This window comes from Aspergillus uvarum (assembly GCF_003184745.1).
Source record: "Aspergillus uvarum CBS 121591 unplaced genomic scaffold BO82scaffold_3, whole genome shotgun sequence".
Taxonomy (NCBI): domain Eukaryota; kingdom Fungi; phylum Ascomycota; class Eurotiomycetes; order Eurotiales; family Aspergillaceae; genus Aspergillus; species Aspergillus uvarum.
In genome coordinates, this window is record NW_020291300.1 from 40,948 (window position 1) to 68,580 (window position 27,633).

The 27,633-nt window shown below is 56.1% G+C and overlaps 11 protein-coding genes across 11 annotated transcripts; 6 read left to right on the top strand and 5 right to left on the bottom strand.

Moving 5' to 3' along the window:
* The first annotated feature begins 155 nt into the window (after positions 1 to 155).
* BO82DRAFT_85987 (alpha/beta hydrolase) lies at positions 156 to 1,442 on the top strand. The gene has a single exon (XM_025641606.1). The coding sequence runs from the start codon at positions 354 to 356 to the stop codon at positions 1,140 to 1,142; it is 789 nt and encodes a 262-aa protein (XP_025496572.1). The 5' UTR covers positions 156 to 353; the 3' UTR covers positions 1,143 to 1,442.
* On the bottom strand, positions 1,443 to 5,705 carry BO82DRAFT_415489 (uncharacterized protein; the record flags this gene model as incomplete). Its single annotated transcript, XM_025639955.1, has 10 exons — positions 1,443 to 1,775; positions 1,850 to 2,580; positions 2,660 to 2,954; positions 3,039 to 3,512; positions 3,584 to 3,861; positions 3,921 to 3,972; positions 4,028 to 4,164; positions 4,218 to 4,696; positions 4,766 to 5,341; positions 5,398 to 5,705. 10 exons carry the CDS (start codon positions 5,703 to 5,705, stop codon positions 1,752 to 1,754), a joined length of 3,354 nt encoding a protein of 1,117 aa, XP_025496573.1. The 3' UTR covers positions 1,443 to 1,751.
* Positions 5,706 to 6,238: 533 nt separating this feature from the next.
* Positions 6,239 to 7,019, top strand: BO82DRAFT_272798 (polysaccharide lyase family 7 protein; the record flags this gene model as incomplete). Its single annotated transcript, XM_025631033.1, has 2 exons — positions 6,239 to 6,669; positions 6,722 to 7,019. Coding segments are annotated over 2 exons (729 nt in total), but the record flags the coding sequence as incomplete, so codon positions are not given.
* A 2,657-nt stretch (positions 7,020 to 9,676) lies between these two features.
* BO82DRAFT_415495 (uncharacterized protein) lies at positions 9,677 to 10,354 on the bottom strand (the record flags this gene model as incomplete). The annotated part of the gene is made up of 1 exon (XM_025639956.1): positions 9,677 to 10,354. The coding sequence occupies exon 1, from the start codon at positions 10,280 to 10,282 to the stop codon at positions 9,677 to 9,679; it is 606 nt and encodes a 201-aa protein (XP_025496575.1). The 5' UTR covers positions 10,283 to 10,354.
* Positions 10,355 to 10,747: 393 nt separating this feature from the next.
* Positions 10,748 to 11,717, top strand: BO82DRAFT_388555 (uncharacterized protein; the record flags this gene model as incomplete). Its single annotated transcript, XM_025638393.1, has 1 exon — positions 10,748 to 11,717. The coding sequence occupies exon 1, from the start codon at positions 11,019 to 11,021 to the stop codon at positions 11,715 to 11,717; it is 699 nt and encodes a 232-aa protein (XP_025496576.1). The 5' UTR covers positions 10,748 to 11,018.
* A 29-nt stretch (positions 11,718 to 11,746) lies between these two features.
* On the bottom strand, positions 11,747 to 13,051 carry BO82DRAFT_350105 (PIG-F family protein). Its single transcript, XM_025634059.1, has 3 exons — positions 12,535 to 13,051; positions 12,122 to 12,408; positions 11,747 to 11,997 (listed from the first exon to the last, which is right to left on the bottom strand). The coding sequence occupies exons 1-3, from the start codon at positions 13,015 to 13,017 to the stop codon at positions 11,844 to 11,846; spliced, it is 924 nt and encodes a 307-aa protein (XP_025496577.1). The 5' UTR covers positions 13,018 to 13,051; the 3' UTR covers positions 11,747 to 11,843.
* A 511-nt stretch (positions 13,052 to 13,562) lies between these two features.
* On the bottom strand, positions 13,563 to 16,981 carry BO82DRAFT_360696 (putative Rho GTPase activator (Sac7); the record flags this gene model as incomplete). Its single annotated transcript, XM_025636781.1, has 3 exons — positions 13,563 to 16,375; positions 16,431 to 16,583; positions 16,822 to 16,981. The coding sequence occupies 3 exons, from the start codon at positions 16,979 to 16,981 to the stop codon at positions 13,563 to 13,565; spliced, it is 3,126 nt and encodes a 1,041-aa protein (XP_025496578.1).
* Positions 16,982 to 20,028: 3,047 nt separating this feature from the next.
* On the top strand, positions 20,029 to 20,748 carry tim9 (protein transporter TIM9). Its single transcript, XM_025634060.1, has 3 exons — positions 20,029 to 20,142; positions 20,212 to 20,281; positions 20,433 to 20,748. Exons 1-3 carry the CDS (start codon positions 20,135 to 20,137, stop codon positions 20,625 to 20,627), a joined length of 273 nt encoding a protein of 90 aa, XP_025496579.1. The 5' UTR covers positions 20,029 to 20,134; the 3' UTR covers positions 20,628 to 20,748.
* A 1,012-nt stretch (positions 20,749 to 21,760) lies between these two features.
* On the top strand, positions 21,761 to 23,577 carry BO82DRAFT_428333 (bifunctional alcohol dehydrogenase/S-(hydroxymethyl)glutathione dehydrogenase; the record flags this gene model as incomplete). Its single annotated transcript, XM_025640436.1, has 7 exons — positions 21,761 to 22,123; positions 22,185 to 22,199; positions 22,265 to 22,379; positions 22,433 to 22,568; positions 22,621 to 23,258; positions 23,313 to 23,500; positions 23,563 to 23,577. Exons 1-7 carry the CDS (start codon positions 22,103 to 22,105, stop codon positions 23,575 to 23,577), a joined length of 1,128 nt encoding a protein of 375 aa, XP_025496580.1. The 5' UTR covers positions 21,761 to 22,102.
* A 370-nt stretch (positions 23,578 to 23,947) lies between these two features.
* On the top strand, positions 23,948 to 25,465 carry BO82DRAFT_86096 (putative 1-aminocyclopropane-1-carboxylate deaminase). Its single transcript, XM_025641607.1, has one exon. It carries the CDS (start codon positions 24,190 to 24,192, stop codon positions 25,405 to 25,407), a length of 1,218 nt encoding a protein of 405 aa, XP_025496581.1. The 5' UTR covers positions 23,948 to 24,189; the 3' UTR covers positions 25,408 to 25,465.
* Positions 25,354 to 27,531, bottom strand: BO82DRAFT_350112 (inositol-3-phosphate synthase INO1). Its single transcript, XM_025634061.1, has one exon. The coding sequence runs from the start codon at positions 27,119 to 27,121 to the stop codon at positions 25,523 to 25,525; it is 1,599 nt and encodes a 532-aa protein (XP_025496582.1). The 5' UTR covers positions 27,122 to 27,531; the 3' UTR covers positions 25,354 to 25,522.
* Between the last annotated feature and the right edge of the window lie 102 nt (positions 27,532 to 27,633).

The window sequence follows — 27,633 nt, forward strand, 5'->3', positions numbered from 1 at the left end:
TACATTGCATTGCATTAGTCTTGGCCCCCACGAAACTGTTTGATCATTAGTTAGGGTAAGAGGACCTTAGTAAGACCTAAGTTAGTCTCTTGGTCTCCGTTTCTTTGTCAATACGTAGGAACTCGCATCCAAACATTTAAGGCCAAGTGTTCCCCCATAACCACCCGATTCGCGCGCCATTCTCTACTGATCCTTGACCGCCGTATTAAAGCCAACCTCCCAGCAAGCAATAAGTTAGCAAGCACATAACTGAATCTATACGAACCACCCTCAAATCCTCCTTCCCGTTTCCTCACTTGCTTCCCTTTCTTTCCCAAGAAAGCCAAAGCCATCATCCCATCTATCCCACCACAATGACCACCACCACCACCACAAACCCCACCATTGTTCTCGTCCACGGCGCCTGGCACACCCCGGCCAACTACGCCCCTTTGATCACCGAACTCGAATCGCGGGGCTTCAACGTCCACTGCCCCCACCTGCCCAGCTGCACCAACACCTCCCCACCACCGTCCACCTACCAAGACGACGTGACCACCGTCCGCCACCGGGTCACCAGCCTCGTCAACAACGGCGAGCGCGTCCTCATGATCCTGCACTCCTACGGCGGCGCCATCGGCACCGACGCAGTCCAGGGACTGGACTGGCCCTCCCGCGCCGCCACCGGCCTCCCAGGGGGCGTCATCCACCTCCTCTACCTGTGCGCCTACATCCAGCTGCCCGGCCGCACCGTGTGGGACGTGATCACCGAGGCCCAGATGACGGGCTTCTGGCCGCAATTCGTGCAGGACCACGAGGACGGCTCCACCTTTCCCGTGGACCCCGTCCAGCTCTTCCTAGGGGATTGCGATGCCGATCAGATTGCGGCGGCGCTGCCGCATCTCGTGCGCAGTCCGCTGAGCGCCTTCCATACTCCCGGGGGCGGGGATGCGTGGCGGCGACTGCCGGTGACATACCTCACCACCACCAAGGATTATTCGGTGCCCCGCGTGTATCAGGACATTATGCTGAAGCATGTCGCGGAGCAAGGGGTGGAGGTGAGGGTGGTGGAGGTGGATACCGCGCACAGTGTGTTTCTGTCCAGGCGCGACGACGTGATGAGGTTGGTGGACGAAGCGGTGCGGGATGAGCGGAATCCCTGAATTTGAGGGTGTTTGATCGCAGTTTCCTTTTGCGTCAGGGGGCGGTTTAAGTGGCGTGTTCCTTTCTTCTGGAAAACAGAGTGGGGATGGGGTGTTCTGATCTTGGCTGGGAGATACGGTGGGTGAGAGTCAGGAACTGAGGATTTATAGATATAGATGCTAGACGCTCTACAGCGGAACGCAATCGGAGGGGGGGATGTCTGGTATTGGGGGTGGAAGTTACGTCTGAAAATGAACTAAGGTCTCCAGATGAGTATACATGCACTTGAGAAGTCGGGATATTCGAGGTTATTGCGAAGCATATTATGTCCTGAGCCCTAGAAGGGACTGGCCATTGGGGGTGGGAGGGTGAGCCTGGCTCTATCTCTGGCGATGCACCAACGAGAACCCAAATGTATCCTTCGCCTTTGGCATATGTATCAACAGCAGCAGCAGCAGCAGCTTAGACAGGAGTGGACACATGACACAAAGGAACTGTGACTGTCCAGCCAAGAGAGATTACCTCATGGGCCGTGATGTAGGCGACTATAGCCAAACACTGTCTTTTATGCCCAAACTCTTGTATAATTGAACAAGATCCATTACTCTGACCAAAATACCATGTCTCCTCTAATTCAAATCCCAGCACGGGGGCTACAACCGAATACAAATTAGCGTCAGTCACAGCATTTTCCAATTCAAATGACCAATACATAAGAATCACTTACCACGTTTTGAATCACCACCGTGGTCCCAGCCGTCACCTGTGTTCTAACCAACTGCCGCAAGTCCGTGGCGGCCGGCACAAATGGATTAGGGTTGATGGCCGGTCTCCCCGCGGTGCCCCCCGTGCACGGCACCACGTCGCCCAGCGCCGCCCGGGGGATTCCGTCAGTCAGCCCGGCATCCAGCTTATACTGGTTGGCTGTGTTCTGCAGGTACGTCTTGATCGCTTTGGACATGCTGCCCAGCCCGTTGGCCATGAACTGCGCCCGCAGGTCCGGCTGAGACAGATAGTAAGCGACCATGCCAGCGGTGATGGCGGTCGCCTGGGAGGTGCCCGCCGGCTCGACCGCGTATACATTCAGCTGAGACGTATCCACCCCTTGGTCGTTGTATCCCACGGTAGCGCAGTCGACGTTGGTGCCGACGTTGTACAGGGTCAGAATGCCGCGCTGATCATTGTCCCGGAACTGCGAGTTCGGATTGCGGCTGTTGTCGAACAGAGCGTTTCCAACCACGATCAGGGGCGTGTCGGCGCCGCCCTTGCCCCGCGGGTACAGGTAATTGAGATCAAGTTGCGCGGGGTCACGTTGCTGGGCTGCATCGTTGCCCGCGCTGCAGACCACCGCGATGCCGATGTCATAAAACCACTGCAGGTATTTGTCGAAGACGTCCTGCTGCGGCTCGTCGAGCGGGTTGAGACTCTCGCCCCACAGGAATGCCTGCCGAGGACCGCCTGTTCAAGAGGTTTAGGTTAGCAGAGGGAACAAGGGTAAAAGCAAGATATATGACACGAGAGGAAAAGGCCAGCTTACCGAAAGACATAGAGATGACGGCGTTGCCCTGGGCGCCATTGTTCACGATATGCCGGTAGATCTCCTGGAAGACAAAGCCCGCCCGGCGGGCGCGCATTCTCAGCATCACCCCAGCTTTGGATATTACCAGCTCGACGGGGACGAGCCGGGCGGTTTTGCCCATTGAGTGGTACGCCCCTGCCGCGAGGGAGGCCATGCATGTTCCGTGGCCATTCCGGGGTACAATCGTCAGCCCCGTGGTCCGGGAGCCTACGTCGTCTACGCCGAAGCTGTCATATAGTCGGTCGGCAAAGGACTGGATGGGAGACCATGTTAGCTTTGAATTTTCTACCGGCATAAATCGTAAGTTGGTAACTTCTATGTGTAGCTGACTACTTACCTCATGCCCAGCCAGGAAGGCGGAGTCAATGACATAGACTATGGGCGCGCCGTTGGCGTTCGCATTCGAGGGATCATTGTAGATCAAGTCGTCGAAGCTCAGGTAGTTCCCATACAGGTTGCTGTACCGTGAGACCTGAGAAAGCCATTGGAGATGGCCGGGGCTCTGCTGTTGGAGATAGAAGCGACTGTTGGCCGTCGGCTCGATGCGTGCCTGAAGGTGCGGCTGCCTTTCTGTGACGTTCAAATTGTCATCATTTAACCAAGGCTCATCATGGGGATTATTCATAGAGCCAGGACGGCTGGATCCCGCTGGTGTGGCGCTATACGACCTCTTCTTCGCTGATACTGCGTCATCAAGGGTATCGTCGTTGCCATCCAGGTCAATTTCTCCATCAACACTCCACGCGTCAACGATGGGATTGCTATTGAACTTTTCGGCGGTGCATTGGTCGACAATTCCCATGTATACAAACTAGATGTTCACATTGCTCCCATTAGTACGAGTTGTATTAGTTGGTGGGGATTGCAAAGCGAAAAGCTTACGTTCGGCTGCCACGACTCGGTAAATTGAAGAGCCTCGGGATCTTTTGGCAGGGTTGCGACAAAGTCTTGAAATTCTTGGACGGTGGTTCCTTCTACCGTCATGATAATGACCGGGCTCGTGGTAGCCGTGGCGGCACAGGAGGTGGAAGAGGTGGAGGAGGACGTGGTGGATGTCGCCGTGGTCATCATGGTGGTGGTGGTCGGCATGATGGTCGGTGTCGCGACGGGTGGCGACCCGTTACTTTCGAACAACGCGGCCAGAGTTGCCATGACGAGGACTATGCATTATACAGATGAGTACTAGGTCCAGAATGGCGGTTCTGACGCGAAGGCTTACAGATTCCAGTGGCCGAGGCAGCCGCAGAGACAGGGAGTCCGATAGCATTGATCTGTCAAGGTTAGCTCAACATGTTCGTCTTTTGGGAGAGAATCAAGCAGACAGACCGTAATTCTAAGTTGAGAAATACTCGCCGCGGCGTCGATAGCCGGGGTAACGCCAGCCGCAATGGCGTCGGAGAGCTCGACGAGGTTGGCATTGAGATCACGGATCACCTCGATCATTTGGCTCTGGAGGGCATCCACTAGTAGCCAGGAGTGAGTATCGTAGCCAAGCTCATGGTGGGATCGAACATACCTGCATTATCCCACTCCTCAAACGCTTCTTCCGACACACGCGGATCGTCTTCGTCAATGGTATCCAACCGCCGTCCCAACGTCAGCAAACGGTCACCGTTCGCTTTCGCGGCCGACAGACTACTCGACGCCTCATTTGCAGCGCTCTGATCCCCCATCATCTGCAGCTCAATCTCCTCATAATCACTCTGATCCGCGCGCTTAACCTTGGCCGAAGAAGACTGCAAGAGACCCTGCAGCGTCTCCAGATGACTTTGATATGATTCGAGCACCTGCAGCGCCTGCCAGACACTCGCGTTGTATTGATGAATAGCGCCTGCCAGCTCCGCGTAGGTGGGATCCTCCCAGGTTCGATCGGCGTAGATCTGCACGCGGTTTCCCCCGCCGCAGGTTTCGGCAGTGTTGCCGGAACAGGGCATGTTGCAGTCGCTGTCCGAGTAGGCTGTTCCGTCGTGGATGGTGTTTCCGACGAAGCATTGTCTGGGGGGTTATGGTTAGACTGTCTTTGACATAACGGAGGTTGAGTGGAGAGAAGGGATGGGGCCGTACGTGCTATATTCAACACCCGCGTATCGCCATGCACCGGCTTTGGCGAGGGATACGCAGGCCTCGACCGTCATGCCCGTGGCGTCTTCTTTCGAGTCGGCTACCAGGACACGGGGGCTCTCTTGGTCGGAGTAGCAGCCTAGGAAGGAGAAGGAGTCCACTTGGGGTGGTCGGGTGGGGGTGGAGGAGACAGATGAGGTGGTCGTGGTCGTGGTGGACTTTGATGTTGTCGAAGCGGAAGAGGTTGAGGAAGTGGTGCTGGTCGTCTTCGAGGTGGTCGAGGTCGAAGTAGTAGTCGTAGTAGTCTTGCTAGTCGTCGTCATAGTGCTTGTGGTACTTCTCGTTGTAGTGGTCGTCGTAGTGGTCGAGGAAGGCACGACTGGCGGCAGAGATGTCGTCGTACTGGACGACGTCGATCTTATAGTAGTCGTTGTCGTCGACTCCGCACCGCCGATACACTGATTAGTACCACAAGTCTGGCCAGGGCTGCACACATTGCAAGCAGTCCCGATACTGCATTGAATGCTAGGGAAGTCGCAGCAGACCGCGTCAGACGTGTAGCAGTTGCCGTGGCTGCGCCTATCGTCAGCAAGAAACCCAGCTTAGATATTTTCATACAACAAATACAAGCTCACCAGCATAGACCACTATCGCAGCCAACACCTTGCAGCGTAGTAGGGTTCAGAGCACACCACTGCAACCCGGGCGGCGCGCAGGCGTAGTTACCCTCAAAGTTGATGCACGTCTCTCCGGACGGACACACCACATCGCTCGGGCAGTCCGATTGCTGGCAAAAGAAGCCATCCGGACAGGAGGGATCTGCCGACGATGTTGCGCGGCGGACATTTTTGGGTGCTGATAGAGGAGCTCTCAGGGGACTCGCGGCGGAAGTTGCTACAAGACCCAAGGCATATAGCAAGGTTACTGCCCTGCCCACGGTCATCTTTCTGATGCGCAGATGACCCAAAGTCTATTGATACTCGGGCATTAATCTCGGATCTTTGAAGGAATGCATAGTATTCTTATAGTAGAGCCTCTCACCAGGGACTGGCGTCGGAGTAGCAACCCTAATAGGACGGGCTGCCACGCGAGCTGAACCCTCGGGCCCGCTGTACAGTCAGAACTAATGTAGGGGATAGGATTTTTTTCTTCACGCCAAGCCATAAAAACGAGGTGACTATACTCGTCTATTGGGAACTATCAGCTTCAGGGTCACTAAAGGGCACTAAAGGGCATTAACCCGCCGCTAAAAGAAGGGGTTTGTGCCTCATGGCCCCCACAAGTCCCCACGCAGCTCGTGTTCGGTAATCTGCTTACGCTCGGCAGCTGAAGTAGATTACTGATCTGTCTCCACTACTACGGCGCATGTGCTCCCTGCATGACTCGTCACTTCAGACATATAGTAAATAATTCCCTGCATATTCAACGATGGGGAGGAGCTTCTACTCACGCTTATCCACATCAACCACACCGGCCATGCCCCGGTTGTACGCTCTCTTAGGGCTCCTCGCCTCCGCGGCCGCCCTCAACCCCTCCTGCAGCCCCGGCGGCAACTTCGACCTCACGAAATGGAACCTCCAACTACCCACGGGAAGCACGGGCAGTCCTCAGACGATTCCGGGGTCTTCCTTAGCCGGATGCAGCGGCTACAGCAGCAGCGTCTTCTACACCGACGGGTCGACCGGCGAGCTGGTCATGACGGTACCGGGGTCCCCGTCGAGCGCCGGCTGCGTGACCACGCCCAACAGCAAGCACTGCCGGACCGAGTTTCGCGAGATCAGCCCGTCCAGCTGGAGTCCCAACAACGGGAACAATCGCCTGCGGGTGACCTTGTCGGTGCCGCGGCCGGACGACTCGTCGCATGGGACGGTGATCGGGCAGATCCATATCGATGATTCGATTTCTTCGTGGGTGCCTCTCCAACCGTTCACTTTGACACGGATGCTCATCCAACTGCAGGAAACCCGTCTGCGAGCTCTTCTACAGCTCCTCCGGCCAAATCACCATGGGGGTGGAGCGCACGCGCGCCGGCGGCGAACTGCTATACACCACGATCCAGACCATACCCGTGGGCAACACGTTCACGTACGAGATCCGGTACGAGAGCGGCCAGCTCTCGGTGGCGGTCAACGACGGCGGGTTCGTACAGCTCTCCCAGTACGAGCTGGCCAACCCCAACAGCTACTTCAAGGTCGGCAACTACAACCAGGGTGACTCGTACTCGGAGGTGCGCATCCAGTCGATCACGGTGACGCACGGGTCGGCCGCCTCGAACACGGGCTCCGCGCACCCGGTGTCGACCATCTCCGTGGCCGGGATCGGGCCGCGCGAGGTCCTCTATGCGCTCGACGCGACGGTGAAGCCGTACCCGTCGCCGACGGGCGCGTGCGCGGCGGCGCCGACCAAGTACTCGGACAGCACGGTCAACCTGCGGTTGTACTATGAAGATAACTGCTGCCATGATGTGGAGACGGCGCATATCGGGACATTCAACGTGTGCCACAACTCTGATGGTCCGTTCGCCTCGATCGAGCAGGCGGTTGGCGCCAACCTCTTCGACCGCGGCATCCATATCGTCGCCTACGGTGGGCTGGATTGCACCGGGGGCTCCACGAGTCTGAGTCTGAGTAACAGCAAGGGGTGTCAGGCCGTGACTAGTGGGGATAGATACCAGAGCTTCATGATCAGCGAGCCGCAGACGTGTGCGGTGACGGGGCCGGCCATCGCGAGCGACAACACGGTGACGATGGAGCTGTATTCAGACGTGGGCTGCTGCACCACGGTGGAGACGATCAAGATGGGCAACACGGGGACGTGCCATGAGGCGGACGCAGCGTTCCACTCGTTCAGCCAGGCGGTTGGCACGAACGAGTTTGGGTGGAATATCCACATCCACACCTTCACCGAGTCCGGGTGTCAGGGCACGTCCGACTCGTTCTCGCTGTCGAACACGCCCACCTGCAACAAGAACGGAATCGCGTGGCAGAGCTTCATGATCGCGCAGGACTGCGCGCGGCACGATCTGACGGCCAAGAATGACAACACCGTGTCGTTGGCGCTGTATCGCGATGGCGAGTGCTGCGTGTTCAACGGCGAGGATATCGACCTGGGGACCGTGGGCAGCTGTCACAATGCCAACGACAAGTTTGGGAGTATTACCCAGGCGATCGGACAGAACATGTTTGGGAAGAATATCCACGTTCAGCTCTTTGAGGGGGCTGATTGCACAGGGACGATGAAGGACCACAGTCTGACCAACGCGGACGGGTGGTGCAGTGCGGGTGGGGTGGATGAGGAGTTCCAGAGCTTTTGGATCAAGAAGCAGTGCGATGCGCACGAGCTGTCCGTGACTGGCAGCTATGAGGTGGCGCTGGCCTTCTGGCAGGATGGGAACTGCTGTGAGTATCAGACTGAAGCCGAGCAGGGCCGGTTCGTGATCGGCGAGTGCCGCAACACCGAGGCTCCGTTCGGCAGCGTCACGCAGGCCGTGGGCCAAGACGTATTTGGGCATGACATTCACATCCAGGTGTATGAGGGATTGGCCTGCACCGGTTCGAGCAAGCGATTCAGCCTCACGAATGCGGATGGGTGGTGCAGTGACGGGGGGGTCACCGAGCAATATCAGAGCTACAGCATTGCCCCGGAGTGCGGGTGGAAAGAGCCTGCGAACACTAATGCCAACACCGTCACCATCGAGCTGTACTCCGACGCGTCCTGCTGCTCGTACGTCAGCGAGACGGTCCTTGGTGTTGCGAGTACTTGTCATAATGCCCCATCGAGTGGTGCCGCGGCGGGGATGGGTATTGGGGCTGGTTCTTCATGGGATGGTGCGCTGCTGGAGCTCTACAGTCAAAAGGATTGTGCAGGAGACTTCAAATATTTTGAGCTGTCGGCAGACCTTGCTGGGGCATGCGCTGTGACCGGAGGCGTAGTCGCCAGCTGGCGATTAGTGGAGAGTCAGCAGGTTAGTAGCTGAGTTGATAGTGGTTGTTTGCAGAGGAATACAAGTTTACCCTTGCAGATGAACCGAATGGTCTGAATAAACCAAGGTGACAAACGGATGAAGTATCGACGGAAAACTTCGAAGTTCTGAATAATTGTAGAACGGTTGAGGTTGTTCACTTTTACTTTGCCGAAGAGCACTTACCTTGCCAAGGTCTCTCCGTAGCTCACTTTATATATCGTCACTCGTGATTTGGTGAATGGATCTACACCGGGACCACAATCGTCATCAACACTTTACGGGAATCGTTGAACCGCTTGTTCTACTAGGATAGAGGGTTACTTGGAGAAAGCTCCTCAAACCATATGAGAAGATAGATCAGACAGAGAAGCCTGGAAGAGGTCAACTGAGGCAAGGATGAAATTTTATAGATACCCCGGGAGGCCAGAAGACCCCTTCTCATAACAGAACACGAAGAACAAATGACAACATGATACAAAACCATGAAATACCCCGAAATATACCGGGAGGGAACCCCCGGACCCCCCATTATCCATTAGAAATACAAACAACCCACAAATCCCACACGAGAATGACTTCCTAGAATTCCGAGGGAGATCCCCGGACCCCCTCCTATAACTTAATCAATCAAATGAACAGTGCAAAGATGTACAAAGGTAAATAAACGTATAAGGGGACTAGGGAAGACCCCCGAGTCTACTTCTTATAATAAAACAAGAAGAAGAAACTACAACGTCATATACAAGAAAATATACCAGAAAAGGTATTCAAGAGATACTAGGGGAGACCCCGGACCCCCCTCACTATCAAAAGCCTAGCCAACGAAAAAGAATAAAAAAAAGCTACAGCCGACATAAAAAATGATAGTCTTGATTTAAGAAAACAGGCGAAACCGTAGCCCCCATCTCTCGATATCAAAGACAACCCCCCAAACCAACCTTTCCCCCCCCTCAATCTAGCTCCACAACCTCCACACTCTCCCTCACAGTCTCACACCCGGGCACAAACTGCAACGCGATCCTAACACCCACCAAAAACCGCTCAATGAACCCATCCCGGGCCCGTGGATTTCCCTTGCCCCCAACAAACCCGCGCACGCACTCCACCAGCCCCGCCTCGCCCTCCTCCCCTGGACCCTCATCGTAATCCACCCGGAACCCCACGACCGCCTCGGGGGCGCCCTCCCAGCCCGCGCCCAGGGCCACCAACCCGACGACATCCAGCCCGTCGCGCACGACGACAGGCCAGCACTCCCAGAGCAGCCGCTTGCGGCGCGCCAGCTCGGCGTCCAGGAAGTTGTCCGGCGGGATGGTGTCCCGGGCCAGCGCGGCGGTGGGGTGGGGCTGGCTTTCCTCGCGGGGATGCGCGGTGATCACGATCAGAAAGATGCCGTGGGCCGGGGTCGAGACGGTTAGCTCCGTGTAGTTTAGGGTCAGCTCGCCGGGGTATTGGGTCTCGCGCGGGGTGGCGGTGATGGTGTAGGTTTCGGTGTCGGTGTCGGGGAAGAGGTGGCGTAGGCGGGTGACCCATTCGGCGTAGCGGTTGGCGGGTCTCATTTTGGGGCTTGCCTCTTTGGCTGGTTGATTGTTTGATGTTATTGGTGATATATGGGTGGTGGCTGGTTTGGTTAGTGGGTTGGTACAGTACTTTTGTTTGGAGATGGGGTGTAAACGGATGGCGGGTATTTATATCTTACTTCTTTGCTCTTTCGCTCGGGAACCCGGTTGATGTTGTATGTGTTCTTTGGTGGTGGGATAGCTGCATGAGATAAATGGTGAAGATCGGTTTGTTCTTTGTGGGATGGCTTTGATATCAGGACTGTGCTGGTGGTGTTTTGTTGGCTCTTTCTGTTTGTTGTTGTTGACAAAGTCGATCGAGATATCAGTTGTGGTGGATGTGGATGTGAAGGTGTGACTGAGTAGTATTATGGTTTATGGAGCGAACGATCTATTACCGGAGTGAGAACCGGGGCCTGGCGACGACTACGCAACCGGGATCGGATTCCTGATGATTTATATGATACTAGGGCTGTTGCTGTTTGCTACACTGACCCCCTATATCGAATCCCTACCAAGTTGATATCAACATGTGAGAAAATCTCCTGCTAAACATACATTACCCTAAAGACCAATCAAGCTGAAAGACCCCTACCACCCACAAAGAACCACCGATCCTAACACATATAGTAATAGCACTGAAATCCCCAAGTGATCTTTAGACTTCCAACCTCTACCATAAAATAACCCACTACAGACCACAACTCAACCCAACCCAACTGCGCGAACCTCCGCAATGGACTTCCCATATCCCCCCCAAAAGCGCGACAGCAACAACAACAACACCACCACCAGCAGCAGCCTAACCGACAAACCACCAGACTACAAAACCTCCCCAACCGCATGGCTCGCCGCCATCGCCCGTGCAGCCTACCCGCCCACCGACTGGCTCGGCACGTGGGAGATCCAGGTCACCACCGACACAGCCCCAGCCTCCGACGACCACACCCCCTGCGACGTGATCACCGTCTCCCATTCCGGAAAAGGCACCCATCGGATCCTCGTCACCGGCCCGGATGAGACCTCCCTCGAGTCCCCGGGATCCGAAGCACAAGATAAAGAAAAAGACGCCGCCATCGTCTGGCAGCGCCGCCGGGCGTGTCTGCAGCAGCAGTGGCCACGCCACTGGCCCGAAGACGACGAATGCATGGGTTACATCCGCGGCGCCGTGCACGTCCGCGGCGAGATTATCTTCGGGGAGTACCCGTACCCGGTCTGCGACCCACCGTGGGTCACCACTACGGATAATGATGCACCACCGGTTGAGCCATGGAAGATATCCGAGGATGAAGGCAAGGCTCGGTTCGCCGATAGCCTGCTGCGTACCCGGCTATATGTCGGGGAGCCCCGCAATGCGGCGGCGAAATGGCTCTGTGCGCAGCTAGGGCTGTCGTTTGCGAAGTGGAGGGGGATTAAGAAGGATTGGGTTGGTTGAATAAACACCCCCCCCCCCCCATTTTGGGTGTCATGATTCGAGAAAGATTTACAATCGAATTTTGAATGTATTCGGATAATTATTACTTTGGATGCATCGTAGTAACCACCACACCTGATATCGAATTTATTCCGTTTTCTTGTCCGTGAGTTCGCCCTCCTCGGTGAACCGCAGGCGCTTGCCGTACACCCACTTGGTGCGGCCCAGAAGAGTTCCCGTTGCGAATCCCAAGTACGCGCCTGCCAGGATGGTGATTGGGAAGGCTTGCCACGGGCGGTCCCTATGTATAATTAGCATGTCATACAGATCCGTCGTTGTCACCCTTCCGTCGCTATCACCCGTACACCATACACTACACACTCAAACACGAAATATCACGCAAACCGATAGGCAAAGAAACTCACCAATCCAAAGGAATAGGCACCGCGCCCAACCACGCCCCGACGCAAGTCCCCAACGCCGCCCCCCACACAGCATCAGCCGGCCGACCGGCGCCCCAGACCTCCTTCCAGACCGCCCCATCAACTCCATGCACGTAGACCAAGGGCACGGCCGTCAGGAGAGCCATGTGGGCCGCGCAGAGCGCCGTCTGGGCATGATGCGTGGTGAGCGGGGCGCCGAAGAGAACGAGGAGGATGGCCAGAACCGGGGTGGCCAGGAGGGTCGTCAGGATGAGGGCGAGGAGCGAGGGCTGGACGAGGTTCCGCATTAGCATGGTCTTCATCTAGTACATCGTGGCAGTAAACATAGCATAGATCCGCTACGCCTGGACATGTCACGATAATCAAACAATATTCTTCGAAGGAAAGGCACTTACAATAACCTTCCCTCCCAATCCACCCAACACCCCACCCCCTACGCCAGCGCCCGCGCCGCCGCCTCCACCACTGCCGCCCTTGCGACGCGCCGGCCGTCCGGGACGGAGAATGATGTTGCTCGAGCTGGAGCTGGAGCTTGTGCTGGAGGAGGTCGCACCGGAGCTGCTGCCCGGGGTACTGTTGTCAAACGACCCGCCCGCCGGCGGAAGACAGATGATCGCAAACACGACCTGACTCGCGGCCAGGAACGGAAGCGCGTTCAACATCTCAGACACAGGGTCGTTGACGAGCTGGGGGAAGCGGACGGCGAATCCCAGGAGAACGGCCGCTGGATGCGCGAGGGAATAAATGCGCGCGAGCTGCGAGGGGAGGATGCGAACGGGGGGTGAGGACTTGAGGATCGGCGGGGGGGCGCCGCCGCTGTTGCTGCTGCTACTGCTGCTGCTGTTGTTGTTGCTGTTGTTGCCGTGAATGGTGGACATTGCTCCAGTCGCCGTGGGGGAGGGAGGGGAGGAGACCATCTTGGGCGCAAGGAATTGACAAGAAAAAAAGCTGTCAAGATGAGGTGGAGGCAGCTCGGGGGAAATCGAAGCTGGGAGAATGGGAGAAGGGGATTCCCCGGAGAAGGCGGAAGCGGAAAGAATCGAAAAACGGGGGCGGCTGCCTCAGGTGTCCTCAGGTGTCCACCGCTCGGGAGGTACAAACTAATCGAATTTGGAAGTCACACTGACAACTGTTACTGTACAACCCAGGTAAATACAGTCGACGATGACACAACTCTTCTACTCATCTAACTCAAAAGCCAGCAAGTCTGTACGTCTACATCGCTTTCATTCAGCGCTACCCTTTCCCGAACTAATCAATACATACATCAGTCGTAACCCATAAAGCATCAGCCAGCTGCAGCCAAAGTATGGCAACACATTCCTCCTCGCACATCCTTGTACATCGCTTCGTCTGTCTCATCTAGGACAGATCTCGTCATCCAAAATCCGGAACATAACAAAGGAAAAATTACACGGAAAATCTATGACGGTACACTAGGCCCCGGTCCTGACTCGGCCTTCTCTTCCTGAACCGTCTGCAACGGCCCGGAAGGAGGCGCTGCTGCCACGGCCTCAGCGGAATCAGTGGTGTGATCCGTAGGTATTGTTGGTACAGTAGGCTCCAAACTGGCCACTTGAGACTCCAGAGGTTCAGCACCAGCAGGCTCAGTGACAGAGTCAGTGCCAGGAGCAAGGCTAGGCTCAGTACTTGGCTCCGTACTTGTCTCGGTGCCAGGTTCGGTGCTGGGCTCAGTATTCGGCTCAGTGCTAGGCTCGGTGGAACTCGTGTCCCTAGGGACAGCAGGTGGAGCATCAGAAACGGCGGGGACCCCGGAAACCTCAGTAGCGGCAGGTGCTACGACAGCAGACGTGAGAACTGGGCTCTCAGGCATGTGAGGCTCTTCGGGAATCGGTGGCGGCAGTCCCGATCCAGGCAGAGGTGACACCGGAGAACCAACGATCGCATCCTTAGGCTGGCTAGTCGCATCGATCGAGGCCGGTCGGTGTCGCACATCCGTAGCTGAAGGTGAGAGTGGTTGCGTGGAGATGATCGAATCCGCGTCGTTCACAGGACTGCGCGTGCGATCGCGCTCCGTGGATTCTTTCACGCCATCTCGTACTTGAGCGACCTTGGCTTTGAATTTCCCAAACAGACTACGCTTTTCCGGCTCCGACGCCAACGATGCTTCTCGCGAGCCCCCAGGATTGCTGACTTCGGCGTCCAGACTTAATGGCTGATAGCTCGGGTCGTTGGCAAACTGCTGCATGTCTGACGGAGAGCTCCTGCTGGCATGGTGCCAGCTGCCGATCGAGCTGGTACTCCGGTCTGCGCCAGGATTCGACGCCATGAGCGGGGGCGAACCCAATCCCAAGCCAATCTGCTCATTGCTGCGCTTGGAGGACCGTGGGAATCGCCAGCTGCGGCGGTGTTCCTTGCGTTCTGCGCGCGACGCCTCTTCCGCCGCATCTACATCCGAGTAGTCCGTGAACGAGGACCGGGAGTTCATCGACGGGGTGCGAGATCCGTAGGGTCGGAGCGAGGTGTCGCCCGTCTGGCCGCCCTCAGTCTGCGAAGCCTGCTTTTCGGGCCGACCTTCTCGCGGTGGGCTCAGTTCATCGGAACTAGTGGTTTGGGGAGGACGAGGAGTTGCGCCGCCCACCTCATTGCCAGCATCCGTCGACCGAGGCCCATGCAGAATCGCGGCCAACCCAAGCTCGGATGTCGCAGCTTGCAGCGAATGAGAAGAGCTCTGCGCACTCTCGCTCGCGCTGCCGGGGATTCGCTTCTTCTTCAACCGATTCGGCTGTCGGGGTTCCCGGCCTTCTCCGCTCGGCGGTGGTGATTTGGAGAAGAAACTCGACAGCTTGCGCTCGCGCGTCGGAGTCACCACAGCGGGCGGGGGAGATACCGTTCGCGCGGCAGGAGGCAAGCCTTCATGCAGTACCGGTCGCTCTGTGACTGGTTTTAGTGGCACGGGCTTCTCGGTTGGAGTTGACCCGTTTTCACCGTTCGCCCTGGGGATCGGTCCATGGGTCGATGAGTGAACATAGACAACCCCCACCCCAGTGCCTGTCGGTGCAGGTGGAGATTGGGGGTTGCTGGGTTGTGGGCTAACCGCCGGTTGAGAGTTGCTATCATGTTGTGGGGAAACTGCTTGTTCGGGGACTGCTGGCGCAGGGCTCGACTGCACGGGAGGTCGGCCTGGCATGAGCTGCGCAGGGATGGGCGGCCTAGGGGCAGGCTGCGCTTCGCTGGGCGGAGGAACGGGAGAGGGCTGGGTGTTATTAACGGTAGGGACGTTGGGTGGTGATTGGATGGTAGTACTGGAGGTGCTGGGCAGGGTCTTGTCCTCCTCCTCAACCGTCGGGGGCGCACGGCTGGACGATCGGGAATGTTGCGCAGAGGTGCGATTCGATGAGTTCAACCCGGTCGACTCAACAACCCGTCCATATCGATGGGGAGGAATGGCTGGAGACATTTTGGAGGGCAAGGTATTGCTGCGATGCACACCCGCTCCGCTCATCGAGGGTGGCGTCGCCGGGCTGGCGTTGTTCGAGTTGCGCGAATTCCGCGACGAGACAGACACATTCCTGCGAAGGCTTTCGTACTTTCGGAAGCTCTCCCCGCCGCCACTGGCACTCGAGACGGAGCGTCGGATGTTGGTGGAATGAGTAGTGGGCCGGCGCGTCACACCCCCTTCGACCTCCTTGAGCGTTTGTTCATCAGCCGCCGTCCCGTTCATTCCGAACAAGAAATGATCCTGATTCTCAATCAGGAAGATCAGCACATCCTGGCTCAGCTTGTATTCGTCCGGCGACATGTCGTGTTGCGGATGCGACAACAGCCCGGGCTGGAAGATAGCGGACAGGTTGGCTGAAGTCATGCGGTTCTGGTCCGATTTCGACGCGAATACCGCCAGAAGATCCAGAATGTAGAGGAGCAGTTGCTTGTTCAGAGGGGGCAACTCGCGGATCAGCTGTTGGTACGCGGCAACGGCCTTCGCATGATCAAAGGCCGCCGACTCGGTCGGAGGGGCATTGTTCTGCATTTGTTCTTGGACTTGTCTTTGGTAGGTGCGGAGCGGCTCGCGAAAACGTTCGTAAAAGTCCAAGGGGACGATCGGCTCTGGTAGTTGGTTCAAGTAGCGTCGTAGCACGTTGGCTGCATCGTGCACTGTGTATCCCGTCCAGTCAAGGCCCTTGCCATATCGCTCGGGAGAGTCGAACACCTCTTGAAGGTCCTTGATACGTTTGGCCGACCCACTGAGACGGAAGATACCCTCAACATCGGTCGCTAGAACCCCTTGATCAGTCCCGGCCAGATTCAGCGATGAGCAAGACCGGCATACCTTTCTCCTTCAAAAACACGCCACATTTGGCTACCACGATAGGCACATAGCCGTAGATGAAGCTCTCTCCGTTGTCGTTGGTAAGCGAAATGGCGACATTGGCGTACTTGATGCTGACGTTGAGCGGGACGCCGAATATACCCTGCGGTTTCTCTATACATTCATGATCAGCGCATGACCCGCAAAAACTCTCGGCTAGAGTAACGAAAACAGGCAGTCGGACTCTGTCCGATGCTAAGGAGAGCAGACCGGGCCTGGACCGGATGCGAGTCATGGTGTCTCCCAGCAGTGACGCAGATCAACAGCAGATGACCACATCGCAGCTGGCACCACCCTTGCCCTGCCGCCTCCAGGCCTCAGCCTCAGATTTTGTTCCTCCACGCAGACATACCTTTCGGTTCCTCCTTGCGAGTGTTCCTTTTGAACTGCCTCCACCAGGAAGCCAGATCCCGTTTCGAAGGCGGCGAGGTTGCGATGACGTCTGGCTGGGCAGTCGGGGGCGGAAGTGGGTGCAGCGGCTCCACGCCCGCGTGCGATTTACCCGTGACCATGGTGAGGAGGAAACGCGCGACGGAGACGAAAGTCGGGAGGAAGGGGGGGGAGGGGCGAGATGCGACACTGGCGGTATTGAAATAGAGAAAGTAGCGACACAAGCAGACCAGACCAGACCCAGCTAGCAAAAAAGAAAAAAACCGAGGCTGCTGTCACCGCCCTCGCTTTGGCGCAAGAAATTCCGGGGCTGGGAGGCGTTGATCCCAAAATAGCACGAGGGCTAGTCAGGCAGCGGATTTAGGTGCCGCGCCGTCGGGGAAACAGTGTACAATGGGAGGGGAAACCCGGGGAACTGGGCCCAGGTGCGTCTCGAACGGTGTACGGCGACCGAGGAGAAGGGAAACGAGAAAGAGAAGAACGAGGAGGGAGAGTTGTGAGAGGGTGGGATAGAAGGGGAGACAAAAGAATTCAGGAGGAAGAAAGGGAGACGAACAAGCAGGGATGATAGATGGGCGGGCGGGATGAAAGGGGAGCCAGAGCGTCAGTCAGTCAGGTAGTAGTCAACCTGTGGGAAGTAAGAGAGAGGGAAGCCACAAAAGCGAATCAATCAATTTCACGATAGGCACGGGGACGAAAGAGCTGCACAACCCTGTCAGGTGTTTGGAGGAGTGATGACTGTTGGAGGTGGGCTTTTTTTTTGTATTTTTCTTTCTTTTTTTTTTAGAGGTAAAGAGAAAAAGTAGAGAGAGGTACTGGAGGTGAATAAAAAGAAGGAAGATTATCACACTCGACGTTGTCGTCGTCAGTTTTGCACACACCCACACTCTCACTCGTTCACTCGTTCCCAATCAATGGCAGACCACGCACACACAATCCACTTCAAGAGTGGACTGACAGAGAGAGGGCTGACTTTTGGACCCTCCGACAGGGTGCAAAGGAGGTGTGCGTGCTGGTCGATCCGGGGATGAAGAGCCAATGACCATCATCGGCAAAAGGGGGGCAAACGGAGGAAGGAGAGTGGTCCAGAAGAGATCGTCAAAGACCAAAGACGGACTCAAGTCTTGTACTGGATTGATGATGGTGATGGAGGAAAATTGGAGACGGATGGTTTGGTTGATGATTGATGATTGATGATGGATGGACGTCAGTCAATTGATGGGGAATAATAATTTGGAGGGCGGGACCGGAGGAAGAGAGAGCGAAAGAGAAGTGACAATTTGACAGAAGGAGAGTAAGTAAAAAAGGTAAAGGATGGGGAACAATAATAATGAAGAACCAGTCACCGATTGTTGTTAAAGCCCGCCCCTCTCTTTAGTACTTAACGCCTATCGGATTTGAGGTATGTAAATTGAAGAGGGTGGATGGATGAATGGATGGATGGATGGTATGCGTGTGTGTGTGTGTGTGTGTGTGTGTGTGTGTGTGTGCGATTGAGTATAGATTAGTTAGTTACTCAGGAAGTACTGTAGTACTGGACCTTGGACTTGAGACTATCAATGATTCAAAACGAGGAGGAAAGAAAAAGATTAGATGTCAATAATTCTCCATCTTATTAATCTTCCGGCGTGGTGCATCGAAAAGATGTCGATGTCGATGATTATCATTTGAACCCACTTCGGATGGATGTCTCCTCGAACCAGTTCCAGGGAACCAGGGTTTCTGGCACGAAACAACAGAAGCAAAAGGGAAAAAGAAGGGCCCTTTCCCTTTCCCTTTTTTGTTCCCGTCTTACCCTTTCCTTCAGACCCATGATCCGACGGTTCTGGCCCTGGATCTAGTCAGTCTATTAGGTGGTTCTTCAATCATTCCGTTACGACGGTTGGATTAATCTGCTGCTAACTACTGCAGATCGAGCCACTAACAGGAGGCCCAAGAGAGTGAGACACTCACCAATCCACCTAAACTACTAGTCTAAGCAGCCTAGTCAAGTCCACTAAAAAGGCCCCCCATGGCTTACGTATTGAGTCTAGTCTTGTCTAGTCTAGTCCTACGTGGTGAAGAAAAACACCAGACTCAGTGGATGACTGATGACTGATGCAGTTCACGGTGACTCCAGGAGAAGCAAGAATGAAGATGACCAACTGTTCGTTCATTGTGAAACGGTCTGGGCCAGGTTGATACATTTCTCGGTGTGAGCCACGCAAAAGGAAAAAAGAAGAGAAACGAGGGGAAAGCCCCATTCTTGTTCTCTCCGTCTCCTGCTTTCTGTCTTCTAGCCTCTAGGCCTCCCAGGGTGTGTCCTAAAAATATGAATGGGCCAGGATCGTGGTGCCTGTCGGTCTGCCTGTCAGCAGATGCAACCCTTGGTAGTAGTACGTAGTTAATACAGTCGGTAGTGTTGAATGGCTCCGTCACTGCTCCGTTCCCTTCGTTTTCCCTTTCGTGCCCCTCCCACAGAAACAGAAGAGGACCACTCCATGACGATATCTACCGCGGTTCACCCGATCAGCAACTGGCTTACTCTGTATACTATACACTCCCAAGTTGTGTGGCTGTCATCCCAAACGGCCCGAGACTGGACCTAGGCGTACGGATTATTCAGCAGAATCGCAAGTGTTGGTGGAAAACAATAAGATCGTTCTTCTCACCCCCCCTCTTTATTGTCTGGTCATGCCGCTGCCGATCCTGGGAATTGAGGAGGGCACGCACGGATTGTATTGTAGACCTGGGGGAGGGGAGAAAAGGATTGGGTCGACTGAGCCGGTAGAGTTTCGTACGGGGCAGGGGAAGAGGATATTTCCCTTTCACTCCCTAATAATCCAACATCGACCGTCGTTCAGATCCCAGGGTGGTGATAGTCCCAACCATGGTTCTTGGGGCCAGCCGGACAGTCGGGGTCCAGGACACCCCAGCTGGGCGTGTGCTTTTTTTAACTCTGCCGCAAAGGGCTGGCGGTTGTGTCGTCCTGTAGCGTCTCGACACCTCGGGTCCTGCTTGATGGAGCAATCGACGGAACCGAGAGGTTCCGGACTTCAGCTGAGTCAGATATTTCTCACGTGCTTTTGAAAACCCGCAGACCCCACGTGATCCCTAGGTTCGCCGATCGTTTCACGTGACTCATGCTCAAAGATATTGCACGTGATCGCCGCAGAGCCTGCGGTCCGCTGTGAAGCTCCGGAGCTGGTCGTCATCGAGAACTATCAAAGTTGCTTGCTGTGTGCATTCCCTGATTGTCTGAAAATCTCTCCCATTTAACCCAACTTTATATCACCATGGAAGGGTAAGTGTCATGACATGCATTCACAACTACGAAACGATCCCCCGCAAGATTATCTGCTGACCAGCCCAGACTCAATGCCTCGGAACAGCGCGAGCTCGCTGCCCGCATGGAGAGAAAGCAGCTGAAGGAGTTTATGACTGTGCGTGCCTATCTTATCCTTGGCCTGTTTTCCTTCGATTCCTCTCTCAGTTTGTACTGTGGCTACTGTGACAAGCTTCACCACTGCCCTACGATAATTCCATCCCTAGCTACCGCTTTCCACGCATTTGCTGACCCTGCCGGTCCTCCAGATGTACTCCAAGCTCGTGCAGAAGTGCTTCGATGACTGCGTCAACGACTTCACCACCAAGTCCCTGATCAACCGCGAGGAGAGCTGCGTGATGCGCTGTGTTGACAAGTACATGAAGGGTTCGGCCCGGTTGAACGAGCGGTTCCAGGAGCAGAACGCGGCCATGATGCAGCAGGGCCAGCTGCCGGGTCGGTAAACCGGTGCTTTGTACGATCCTGTCTTGCTGGGTAGTTCTTGCATTCGGTTTGGCGAACTGTGTATAAAATCTTAGAATTCAACGACGAGCTCCTGGTTTCGGAAGAAATACTTGTTTCGGGAATGCTGTTGGTACGACGAGTCCTTCAAAGGCGTGGTACGAGCCGGCGTACAGTGTAGGCTGAGCTCTTTGAGTGTGCACCAACTCGGATCGAATGAGACATGCTGCACACGATGGTAGGAGCATAAAAGCCTCGTGGACTGGATCTTGCCGTTGAGGCTGCACACCAGATCATGCTACTAAGCAAGCCTCGTGTCGATGGGGAATGCTTTGTACACGTAGGCTCCACTCCTGACGATTTTTCCTGGTCGGTTGGTAGGTTCCTCGTATGCCATTTTCCATCATTCCTCAATCGCGGATTTGCCGCGCAGGTGCTACATGTCGTTTCCAGAGAAAATCATCAGAAGTATACATTCAGACGCGAGACTGGCTTTCGCACCTACATGATTAGCTAGACGAACCCAGACAGTGCTTTCACAATGTTCTCAGACCATGAGTATACTTTGATATGCGTCTTCGACTCCGGCCTACCATTGAAACTCACCACCACGACCGACCTGCCTTGCTGCCCCCAAATGAGAAAGCGGTGGAGCAGCCGACATCGGGTCGACGAGAGCGACCCATCCCGTACATTGAGCACAGTTCCCGGATGATAAAGTAGTACCCGAGAGCAATCTGTTGCACCACGAACGGAACTATGTCTCAACTCAATGCTTTTGGAGATAGGCCGAGTCTTCGCCGTAAACCTGAATCTTTCTGGACGACAATCGATAAGGGCGATAGGGACTGGCGGGCGAAGAGAGAATCGGGCACGCGCCAAGCAGCCGGAAAAGATTGCCCTTTTTGTGAATCCACACTAAGATGACTCAATTGATAAGAGGTGGTGGTGGGGACGGAGTGGGGACGGAGCTTGCAGTGGGCGTGTTTGCATGGTTTACAGCCTGACTAATGCCATCACTGCATCAGCTATGAAAAAGTAAATGATGCGATGATGCGCTGATGCGGAGAGAATGAGGGGCATTCCGTGGCTATGCATGCTGTTGCAGTCCCTATCGGCTTCATCGCTCCTCTGATTCTCAGCCTCGGATGCTCCTCCGAAGCTATAGCATTGGGTGTTTTGCAGGTAAATTGTATGATTGTACGGTAAAAACCACCGCGCCCCTCACGACTTCTCCTCTTCTCTTCTCTCCTCCTCCTCTCATCGCCCCCTCCCCCTCATCGGCAAACTCCACTCCACTTCTTCCTCTGCCTGTCCGGTTCGAGCAATTTATTCCCGCCCGGACCGCTTTACTTTCCACCGCTTTCTTTTCATCTTCCATCATCTTTCTTTTCCTTCTTATATCCTCCCCCCCCACCTGCCTTCCCTTGGGTCCGTCTAAGCTACTATCTTTGACCTGATACCCCTCGTCATCACAATGGCCGACACCGTAGGAAAGGTGAGCTACCCCTCCATAGCTTTGCTTGGTGTTACCCGCCTTCTCATGCTAACTTCTCTAGACCATCACCTGCAAGGTGAGCAGCTTCGTCTAACGGAACCCCAAATAGCACACCCCATTGATTTGACTTGAAATATCTAGGCTGCCGTCGCCTGGGGCGCCGGAGAGCCCCTCTCCATCGAGGACATTGAAGTCGCACCTCCCAAGGCCCACGAGGTTCGCATCCAGATCCACCACACCGGTGTCTGCCACACAGGTCCGTACTATATCTACTGCGGCGATGTGCTTCTTCCGACTGACCCCCGGCAGATGCCTACACTCTCTCCGGAAAGGACCCCGAGGGTGCTTTCCCCGTCGTCCTGGGTCACGAGGGTGCCGGTATCGTCGAGTCCGTCGGCGAGGGCGTCACCTCCGTGAAGCCCGGTGACTATGTCATTGCTCTCTAGTGAGTTTTCCACGGCTTCCCGACTCGAGTCTCAATCTAACCACCGGGTCAGCACCCCCGAGTGCCGGGAGTGCAAGTTCTGCAAATCCGGCAAGACCAACCTCTGCGGGAAGATCCGCGCCACCCAGGGCAAGGGCGTGATGCCCGACGGCACCTCGCGCTTCAAGGCGCGCGGCAAGGACCTCCTGCACTTCATGGGCACCTCGACCTTCTCGCAGTACACCGTGGTGGCGGACATCTCCGTGGTGGCCGTCACGCCCAAGATCCCCACCGACCGCTCGTGCCTGCTGGGCTGCGGTATCACCACCGGCTACGGCGCCGCCGTCGAGACCGCCAAGGTCGAGGAGGGCTCCAACATCGCCGTCTTCGGCGCGGGCTGCGTTGGCCTGTCGGTGATCCAGGGCGCGGTCAAGAACAAGGCCGGCAAGATCATCGTCGTGGACGTCAACGACGGCAAGGAGGCGTGGGCCCGCAAGTTCGGCGCCACCGACTTCGTCAACCCCACCAAGCTCAGCGGCAAGACCATCCAGGAGCAGCTGATCGAGATGACCGACGGCGGCTGCGACTACACCTTCGACTGCACGGGCAATGTCGGGGTCATGCGCGCGGCCCTGGAGGCGTGCCACAAAGGATGGGGTCAGAGCATTGTGATTGGTGTTGCTGCTGCCGGCCAGGAGATCTCCACTCGCCGTGAGTTTTGTTATTTTTTTTTAATTGAGTGGGAGATGTGCTAACCTCGTGCAGCATTCCAGCTGGTTACCGGCCGTGTGTGGAAGGGCTGTGCCTTCGGTGGTATCAAGGGCCGCACGCAGCTGCCTGGCCTGGTTGACGACTACCTGAACGGCCAGCTGAAGGTGGACGAGTTTATCACGCACCGGGAGAAGTTGGCGGACATCAACACTGCGTTTGAGCAGATGAAGCAGGGCGACTGCGTTCGTTGTGTGGTTGATATGTCGTAGATGAAAAGTTATGAGCTGAAATTGAATCTGAATAGTTGAATACCATCTGAATTACTGTATTATTGCCGTGCTTCTGGCTGTGCCTGTATATATGTATGCTGTTCCGCAAGGTCCTCGTGAGGACCTGGTAGACAAGAGGCAGCAGACTGAAGATCACTCTGTACCCCGCTAGAAACATAAGATCATGCTACCATCAGCAGACGAAACACCACCGTCCAAGTCAAGAACAGATTTCCTTCCGAACCAAAGAACATCATACTCAATGTTAGATATCACCCATCCTCAATTCCCCACCGCTATCTCAAAACCACCCTTTATCTCCTATCCCCCCCCCACACCCAGATAACACAATCCTCTATCACGACCAAGTCGGCCAACTTCCGATGCCCCTGCAGGAGCGGTATCCGACAGTACCCGCCTGCGCAAGCAACTGAGGGGAAGAAGAGGGGTACGCAGATAGACACGGTAAGGTGTAGACACGCAATAGTATCGCCGATGACGGAGTCCACTTCCTGCCTACCTGGAGAATCACCTCCCCCCAACCAGGTATATAACCACCAGAACCACCACAACCACCAGAACCCCCAGCAGCACCAACACCCAACACCAATACCAACACCAACCCACCATCACCACCGACCGCGTCAGCAGCAATCATCAAAATGACCCTCCCCACAACCACAGCCACAGCCACAGCCACAGTCGCAGACCCCATCCCCCTCCCCGCCCCCTTCTCCTCCCTCCCCCGCCTCCCCCTAACCCTAGGCCCCTCGCCCATCCACCCCCTCCCCCGCATAACCGCCGACCTGAGCACCCCCACCAACCCGGTCCGCATCTACGCCAAACGCGACGACCTCTCCTCGCACCTCGCCTACGGGGGCAACAAAACCCGGAAGCTGGAGTACATCCTGGCGCCGGCCGTGCTGCCCCCAACCCAGCAACCCACCTCCACGCAATCCCCCACTGCCCCCAATCCCTCCCCTTCCAGCGGAGAATGGCGCAAAGCCACAACCCTGATCTCCATCGGCGGCCTACAATCCAACCACACGCGGCAAGTGGCCGCGTGCGCCGCGCACCTCGGCCTCAAAGCCCGACTGGTCCAAGAGAACTGGGTCCCCGACTACACGGCGCACAGCAGCATGTACGACAAAGTGGGCAACCTGCAGCTGTCGCGACTGATGGGGGCGGACGTGCGGATCCACCTACCGACCGAATTCGGGATCGGGCATAAGGAGACGCTGCGCGCGCTGGAGGCCGAATGTCGCGAGAACGGGGAGGTGCCGTACTATATCCCGGCGGGCGGGTCGGATCACCCGCTGGGCGGGGTGGGGTTCGCGCGGTGGGCGTTCGAAGTCCGGTTCCAGGAGGCGTCGGGGGCGGTGCTGCCCGCCGGGGAGCGGTTCGATACGGTGGTGGTTTGTGCGGTGACGGGGGGCACGTTGGGGGGGATGATTGCGGGCTTTAAACTGCTGGAAAAATTGTATCCGGAGGACGAGGCCGGCACCAAGAAGCGGAGGGTCATTGGAGTGGATGCTAGTGCAAAGCCGGAGGAGACGCGCGCCCAGGTGTTGAGGATTGCGAGGGTGACGGCGGCGCAGATCGGGTTGCAAGAAGAAGATATCGCCGACGAGGATGTGGTCTTGGTCGAGGATTATCATGCCGGGTTGTATGGGGTGCCGGACCAGCAGACGTGGGAGGCCATTGAGTATGCCGCCCGCATGGAGGCGTTCATCACCGACCCCGTCTACGAGGGGAAGAGCTTTGCCGGGATGGTGGATCTGATTCGCAAGGGCCAGATTACGGGGAATGTGCTGTATGCTCATTTGGGAGGCCAGTTGGCGTTGAATGCGTATACGGATGTGGGCGAGAGGAAGGCGTGAACTAGGCAGGTTACGGGTTATTATGGAGAAGCAATGCATATCAATGTATTAAGGAGTGACTAAAGTTGGTTTTAAGTGATGAGCTATGAATGGTAGTGGCAATCACAGGTAACCCCTACAAAAGCTTGTGCTCAAGAGTCATCTCAGACTCAGGCTGCAGGCCAACACAGGCCCGGAAGATGTTGGTCAAGGCGTTGCGCTGCTTGGCCAGGGAGTTGACCACCGGAGTGCCAGGGGGCGTCAAGGGAGCCTTGAGCATGTAGCTCAGCACGCTGAGAACGCTGTGGAACCCACGGTACTCCTCGGCCTCGTCTGCCTTCCAGCTGATGCGGGTCATCATCTCCGCCACCAACACCAGATCGATGATCAAAGGAGACGCCAAGAGCGAGTCCTCGCAGATGTTGAACAGACTGATCGTCTGGTGGCCTCCCATGAAGATCTCCGCGTAGTACTCGTCCAGCGCACGCTTGTTGTCGCCAACAGCCGGCATGTACTTGATCACCACGGTGTGGTCGGGGTGCTCGTCCTCCGCATACAAGATCTTGTTGGCAGCGACCATGTCGTCCACCACGTTCGACTTGGATATCTCCTTGGAGCGGAACTGCTTCTGCGAGCTCAGGTTCTTGCCGTCGTTGTTGCCCAGGTGGTTGTAGCTGGCAATCGAGGTGAGCTTGATACCCGCGTTGATCAGAAAGTCGACAAGGGCACTCTTCATCTTGGTCTGGCCAGACTTGAAGTCGTCACCGCCAATGAAGGCTCCATACTTCTCCGCCAGCTGAAGAGCGCCGGGAACGAAGGTGTTCTGAGGAGAACCGTTGATGAAGGGAATGTTGTCCAGGATACAGGCAACAGCAAAGACAGTCGAAGGAGAGACCTCGAGGTGTCCATCCTTGATGGCCGCCAGCAGGTTGTCGGCGGTGTCATTGACGCCCGACACAATGTCGGCATACCGCTCAGTGTTGGCAGTCCACATGACAACGACCTTGTCGAGACCGTTCTGGGCCTTGAACTCACGCATGTCCTTCTGGATCTGCTCCACGTGAGCCCAGCAAGCCTTGGATCCCTCCAGCACGTTATCCGCCCGGTCTTCCTGGTTGGCAGCAATGAAATCCGGGTAGTAGATACTGGGCAGGGGCTTCATCTCGGCCATCTCCTTGCGCACCAGCTGCTTGAGACCAGGCTCAAGAACCTGGGCCCGGTCCATCGCGTCCGCCAGGTTCAGGCTGCTGATGTCCCAACCACCAACGACCAGGTCATTGGGGTGCACCATGGGCAGCATGTCGTGGAAAGGAATGTTGATCTCCTCGCCCGTCTTGGCATCGGTGCCCAGCTTGATGGTCGAGCCCATCACCACAGACCCATAGTAGTTGGAGGCACGCATGCCCTCACGGGTCTCCCAGCTGAGGCCGCGGCGGTTGGCAATGAGACCGGCGGTCACGGTGGAACCGTTGTTTCCACCCCAGCCCACCATCATCACACCAACTTTGCCCACCTTGCGGTCGACCTTGAAGTGGTAGTTGGTAGCCTTGGGGGTGGCCACCAGCTTGTTGTCGGCCGAGCGGGTGACCTCGGTGGTGTGGTACACATACTGACTTTTGATCTCGGAATCGGTGTACACAACGTTGGGCGAGTTGACGGTAAACAAAGAAGCGGTACGAGCAGACCCGTTCACGGCGCCATTGGCAACAACATCCGAACTAGCGTGGGGAGCCATTGTATTGACAGAGGATCGGAAGCGTTTCGGAATAGAGTGGTTAAGAATGGCAGATCAAGCGTTTATTGAATGTGATATGCGCAGTCCGATGCTCCACCACGGTTGGATGAGCGCCGGCCGTTGAACGGGTGGTGCCGTCTAGAAAGAGAACGGTTAGCTCTGGAAAGTCATTGTGGACGCAACTTGCTCCAAGGGAAGGTCCAATTGCTGTTCCGGGCAACACGATGCTGCCCGTTGACAGTAATCCGGGGGCGGGGCGCGGGCACTCACGAGTTAAGAAGTGTGGAGAAAATTTTGACGGTGGTATGAGATCACGCCTCGGGCAGAGTGTGATCGAAAGAAAGGTTAACTTGGAAGTTGTTTTAGGAACGAAGATTTGAAGTTTGACGGTGGGTGGAAGAGAGGAAAGGAAGGAGAAGCTTTTGGGGGGGGGGAGTTGCTCTGGGCTCCTTCTTATAAGATAACCAGGTACGGACGGAGCAGCTCGGCTCCCGCTGGGCGAGTCCGCAATC